At 39.4% G+C, this 6,741-nt stretch overlaps 1 protein-coding gene across 1 annotated transcript; it reads right to left on the bottom strand.

Moving 5' to 3' along the window:
- Window positions 1-3,385: 3,385 nt before the first annotated feature.
- LOC149005155 (uncharacterized) lies at window positions 3,386-4,650 on the bottom strand. Its single transcript, XM_089168984.1, has one exon. It carries the CDS (start codon window positions 4,573-4,575, stop codon window positions 3,559-3,561), a length of 1,017 nt encoding a protein of 338 aa, XP_089025110.1. The 5' UTR covers window positions 4,576-4,650; the 3' UTR covers window positions 3,386-3,558.
- Window positions 4,651-6,741: the final 2,091 nt, after the last annotated feature.

Below are 6,741 nucleotides of genomic sequence, written 5' to 3'. Positions count from 1 at the left end.
CATAGGAATGCGTCTCATACCGCCTCCTCCGGTATCCTATGGCAGAAATGCCAAAAGGGCATTCCCCATTCCCCAATGTAAACTAGACAATTACATAAGATCACTAGGGCAATGGGCAAACCCACGACCCTAGTAGAAAATACGGGGTAAAGATATTAATATTGTTCTTCCTCTTTCATCTCATACAATATCACACCATATTCATATCAATAACATAGGATTCGATAGCAAAGAAAAATACTCAAGCAATAAATCTTACATTCCATTCATGCAAAGTCATACACATGCATATCATGGTAAATATAAATTTACAACAATTTATATCAATAAAAGAAATTAAAATAGCAACAATTAATTATGTATAACATGGTTAGTTATTCCTCACCTTTTACTTTGCTCCTTTCTCCATAGTCCAAAAATTCACTCCCACAAGTTTGGTGACTAAAGATACATAAATGCTTATTCATGCAAGAAATTAATAATCACAAATTAGAGTCAATTTGGGTTTCAAAGGATATCCCAAAATCTTCTCACGAAAACCCAAATCTGAAAACTAGGTTAAAAAGGGTAGTTCCCAATCTCACTAGTGAATTGTCTCTAATTCGCCACCAAATCGAAGTCTATAATGAAACAAAACTTTGGGCAAAACTAATTGACAGCAAAAGGATCCTACAGGTACCTTCAATTTGATCAAATTTGACTCAGCTCAAAAAGGCCCAAATTGGCTCTCATAAATCACCTGTGGGTGACCCAGAGAGTGAAAATGCGTCAACCTTAGCATGAGATCTTACCATTACTCCCACAAACTAGGAAGGGACATTAATACAAGAAATGAAAGCATCCAAGATACCTAACAACCTTCCCTTTCAAGGTCTCCACGAAAGAAGAGAAGAGAAACTCTCACCAACTATATTTAAAGAGAAGGGTTAAAGAAAACTAACATTTCCTAATAATTTTGCGAAGATTCGGATCATAAAAACTTTCGGAAGGATGGGAACTGCTCTTTTCTTGGTTCTTCCTCTTCCCACAGCTTCCAACTCGTTCTAGCCTCCAAAAATGTGTTTACAGATGAGAGAAAACATAAATAGGGTTTAAAAATCCGAAATTCCATTTTTGTCCCTAAACAGAAAATGGGGTGGGGGTTGGTTCACCCAAACGTTCCAACCTTCCGATTTCAATGATTTTTGGCTCGTTGGAAAGGTCTTTTGATGATCTTCGATTTGATATCTTATTCTCATCAATTGGATTCTCTAACATCAATATATGGTCATTCAAATATCACCTTAATTACATCACCGTGAGTAATCTTCTCTTTTCATTTAAACTCTACGAGAGTTTTTGAGTCATCATGAGAGTCATCCACTGACACTAGATCCATTTTCAAACCTTACGGCTTGAATTTAATGGTCCATGATTGTCACCAATTCAAGGCCCGGGTTTTTGGTCTTGAAATCGCGAGTTAAATGGGTAGAAATTCGGGGGATTTGACAATGTCTCTTAGCCTCTTTTGTTTCTAAAACCTCTAGAGAATGTGTAGAACCTCTCTGAAAGCCTCTCTTGGTGTTGTGGAAGAACTACTTGCAAATTCTCAAGTTCTTCATCGGTTGTTCTTCATTGAAGGTTAGTAATCTTAATCTTCTATTGAATTTACTCTCGCTATGATTTAATCTCCTTACTATGATTATGAATATGGTGTTGCATCCTTGCAAACACAATCTTTGTTGTTGAGAATGAATCTTCATTCATTCCAACACTTCCTTGATCTACATAGTTGAATCTATGAAGAGACCATATGCTATCTTCATGAATATATGATTAATCTTATTGTTTTGAATTCTCTAGCATGATTAAATCTATTTCTTGTTAGTAATTATCTCTGGATCTACTACGATATTCATCTAGAGTGAATCCTTATTCTCTCTAGCTTCCCATTGAATCTATGGACTATATGCTATGAAAACCTTGTTTTTTTATTAATTTAGAAAGTCATGATTTTAATCATTGTTGGTGTCTATTCTATGCTAGTTAGTCTTAGATTACTGTTCCTAATTTTCCTTTGAATTTTCGGAGTGTTTTGAATCCCGAAAGATGAGTTTTGGATCAAAATTCTAATTTCTACTACTTACTGTTCATTGGGTCCATTGATGGGTCGATTGGACCAAGCTGCCCATCAAACTGCCCAAGCTGACAGTAATGGATTTTTTCATCCGATTTGATCCATTTGACCTCTAATCTTCTAGGGCTTATTCCTAATGAAGTATTTATGCTTTTTTAGGGTTTGTTTGCTAACCTTGGATTTATTCTCTTGTTCCTCTGGATTTTCTTCAAAGCTAATTAGGTAAGGAAAATTATTTCCATAATAACCTAGATAACCCTAAACTTGTTGCTATGCCAAATGCATACATACTATATGCATTGTTTGATTTATTTTCTGTCGTATGAGTCGCCTAGTTTTGTTTGGTAGAAGTTTACCCCCGAAGCTGATCTATTTCCTCTACTATTTCTTCTTGTGCCTCCTATTCCTTTTGATAGGAGGGTGATCTTAAGTCATTCCCATAACTGATCCTTCTATCCCTACTGTTCTAGAGTGGATCTCCATACACTCTATAACCTTGTGAATTCTCCACATGACGATTTTGAAAGGAAATCAAGTGTGCTCTTCATGATTTGTTAACCCTTCTAATTGCTTCTGATTTCATAGCATGTTAAATTTACTCCTTGTTTTCTTACAAAAGACTTATTGTTATTTGCTTCTCGTAAATTTTGGGAATAGGAAGTCAAGATAAAAATAAAGTATCTCCATCTAGCGATGAGTGACATCCGCCGGAAACTGCTAGCCGTCATTAAGTTGATCAAACTATTCCGATAGTATCGGATTAGGGCATGCTTGTGGCTGAGTTAGTTTTCTTCCTCAGTAAACTACTTCCTAGACCCGGCTCGCTTGGAAGCGAGTCGATTCCCTTTGTCCTGACCGAAGTCGAGGGTCGAACCAAGGATAAACCAAGTTCGTCATATTTTCTCCATATCAGTAAGTTTGTTGCATTGTTAAACATTGAATGCAAGTTGAGTCACCAGATTGTTCAAAGTTGTTTAACCATTCCCTGAAACTCTCCAATTTTTGCTTGCTACATATAGACTTTAATCGACCAACTTTATCTCGTAAGGAATCTTCTCTTAGTGAATTTTCTAGTCTTCCCTTTGCATTTTCTTTGTTCTTCTTTCATCACCATTACCTTTCAATTTTTTCTTTTGAGGACATAAAGTAACATGATAACTAAGCTGTCGGCACCTGAAAGCACGTCGATGAAAGCCTATCTTGACACTTTTCAAGATAAGAAGCTCAGCCTACCTCATTTCATATGCAGTGGAAATGCTCTAGAATAGGGAAAACCAGTCTTCCAAGAGACTTTCAGGAAATTTATTAAGTAATCGGAATCACAATTAGTTACATACATAGAAGTATCTTCACCACAAAAGAAAATACAATGGATTTCCCAAAGACAAACTTCACAAGGATCATAATAATGGGTTTCCCAAAGATCACAAACCTTAATAGGATCATTCATAATAGTATTTCCTCTGATAGTTAGAATCTTCCCAGGAGAAGTATTCCCCATCGATGTATTGTGAAGGAGAAGCTTGATAGTAGCTTGCGTTCTGAACCACAAGGGGCAAATTGCAATCACTTTGCTTGTAATTATGCTGTTGCCGGTAGTAGCTTTCATAGCCACTATTTACTTCAGAATCCCTCCTCTCACCATATGGGTACGTGCTTCCAAATATAAAATCTGCTGTTGAACTCCACTGATTGCCATAGCTTTGTCCCTCACAGATTTGCTGCTGTTGTTGATTTAATTTCCTCTGCTCTCTCTGTTTCTTAGACAAGCAAGGCCAATAACCAAACAGGCTCTCACAAATTCCATATTCAGGAGCTTGAGGTTCAGGCTCAGGCTCAGGCTCCTGCCTTCCATTGCCATACCCACAATAATCAAACCAAGAAGCTTGAGGCTCTTGCCTTCCATACCCATCACCACAATTAAAATCAGACCACCCTGCTGGATAGAACGAATCTGGTGGATAATCATACCCATTTCCATACCTTCCATGAGAGGAAATTTCTTCTCCTCCATTAAATGGTTTGTCCTCCTCTGTTTCCTTCTTCCTGCTAGGAGGGCTTCTGCTGTCTTCAACCTCCTCTCCTCCTCCAACTGGCGACCTGGTAGATTCATTTGAGGGAATCTGCAAAGTTGGGGAAATGGGTTTTGTGGGTTCTGGAATTGAAGATGGAACCTGCAAGGGTGGTGAAATAGGTGCTGTGGATTTTGAAGTTGAAATAGGATAACAGATTGCATCTGAAGGTGGAAGAGGTTTACCATAGGTAAGAGCTTGATCATATCCACCGCCGTAAGGAGTTGGATCATACTCCTCAAATTCTGGCTCATTGAACTCAGAAATGTTGTAATAAACCATTGATCTGTGACTCTCCACATTCAATTCCCATTCCCAGAAAGAATTGTAAGTGAAATTTGGCTGCGGAGTGTATACCAAGGGAGAGAGATATGTGTACTCATCCATTATCCCAACCACTGAAATTTTTCTCCACACGGTGGATAGACGATAATCGATGACCTTATAAGAACCGCTTTTGGTAGTGGTTGAGTTTGTCTATACTAAAGTTTTACATTGGAATCTTCAGTGGGGACTGACACAATAAACATCAAATTGCACACATATCCCATGAATTATGTTTTATATAAAATAAAAAATTATGTTCATATCCTTAGAATTTGTTATGTTACATTATTACCCTCAAATAATGTTTCAAATTATATATTAAACACACTTTTGTTATTAAAATAATAGGGGATTAAGAGACGACAAGGTCTATTGTATTTACCAAACTCCCAAATTGCCCTCCTCTAATTGTTGATTAGAGGATTAAAGTCAACGATGCACTCCTTTCATGTTCCACGCTTAATTTCTTTCTTTTCCTTATAATTTTATTATTTTTCTAGAAGAAAAGGGAACGTAGCTTTTTTCCTTGTGTCTTTTTAAGTATCAGTGAAGTTTGCTTAACATCGACTCGAGTGTTTCCGATAAAGGGTCTAGTGCATGAATTTGCACAAAAGTCGCCACCATAATAACTTGCAAGAGGACTGAGCCGCCATGGAAAAAGTTTCAACATAGGCACGTGTAGAGAGGAATCATGCAGTGTAATGCTGGGTGTTGTGCCCAATTTCACAAACCAGGTGGACAGGATTGAGTCGAACAAACAGATCAGGCACAGGGAGACAGAACCAAGGGGGTTAGAGCCCTAAATCGTCCTGCTCGGATGGGTGGCGTTGCGTGCTGAGGGAGGCAGGACATACCGTGTACTAATAAGAGATGTACCTAACCAATGATGGGTTACTAAAGCAGTTAAAGGCCCAACTTCCATAGGGGAGGTCATAGGTTCGCACTCGTTCGACGGCATTAATTATATATATATATATATATATAAAATCTACCTTGAGGATATAATCGTGGTGCGCGTAAGCTGGCCCGGATGAACCTCATCCCAAAAATAACCAAAAAAAAAAAGAAAAAGAGATGGACCTAGAGTTCGACCAGGAGTCTAGTTGATCGGACAAACAGAATCAAGTCGGCTACCACAATCCAACGACTCACTGTCGTTAACCAGATTAATCCATCTAACCCTACCTCGTTCACTAAAAAAACTTCCAACTCATTCAGAGATCAAGGATCTTAACATTTTTTTTTGGTATGAACCTACAACTATTGACAGTCTTCTTCCTATTGTGCTGATACGGGAGAAATCACAATCGAATCGGGTCCGCCCATGGTTCGACCCTCGACCCTGGTTAGGAAGAAGTGAACCGACCCACATCCCTGTGGGTCGGGTTTACTTGATAACTTGCTTGAGGAAGTAAACGCTCAGTCAACAAGCACGCCTGAATCCGTGATACTCGGAGGCAACGGATCTTCAACAGACGGTTAAACGACATTTATGGGAACAAAAGATCGTGCTTACTTGGGTAACTGCCACGCTATGATCGTGTAGCTATCCATTATCCTACCGCGACAGATCTATTAGTAACGGATCTAGTCGTTAAGATTGTACAGCCTCCCGAAGAAGGTTTGAGTAAATCCAACGAAGGAGATTCAAGGGTAAACCCTATATAAACACGACCTACTTTCCAGAGAGGTATCTGAATCATATCCTCAATATTCGTATTCGTACTTTTGCTCTGTGCTCAAATAGAGCCGATTGTGATCAGTTCATCAGCTGACTTAGCCTTCGGAGGTGGACTCCCGACCCTAGCGGTCGGGCCACATCTGACGATTGTTTTTGTAGGTCATCCATCAGAGATCTAAGGGCTGAGCAGATTTTGGACGCATCATTTGGCACCGTCTGTGGGAAACGCTTCAGAAAGCCATGGTTACCAGATCATCATCAGCAGCAGCAGCGGCTACAGCAGCTCAGCGAGAAGGTGACGTACAACTTCCTAAGGGGAGTAATCCAGAAGATATCCCTAAAGGAAGTCGACCCCATGAAGTTCGAGACGATGGTGGTCAGGGGGTAATGATCCATTACACCCTCCTAATCCACTCCAGCAGCAGTTGGATCAACTAAAGCTCCAACTTCTAGAGATGAACCAAACATTTCGTACTTTGGCCAAGCAAGTGGTGGCGCCGCAGGCTCCTGATCAACCCGAAGCGGTAAGGCGTATGGGAGAAAGG

The sequence above is a fragment of the Hakea prostrata genome, chromosome 9 (assembly GCF_041222555.1).
Source record: "Hakea prostrata isolate BN-2017 chromosome 9, UWA_Hpros_2, whole genome shotgun sequence".
NCBI classification, from domain to species: Eukaryota; Viridiplantae; Streptophyta; class Magnoliopsida; order Proteales; family Proteaceae; genus Hakea; species Hakea prostrata.
This window is presented reverse-complemented; position numbering and strand designations above follow the sequence as displayed.

What these genes read in the sequence shown, in the direction of transcription:
- LOC149005155 (XM_089168984.1), bottom strand. Translation starts at nt 4,575, where the DNA reads ATGGATGAGTACACATATCTCTCTCCCTTGGTATACACTCCGCAGCCA.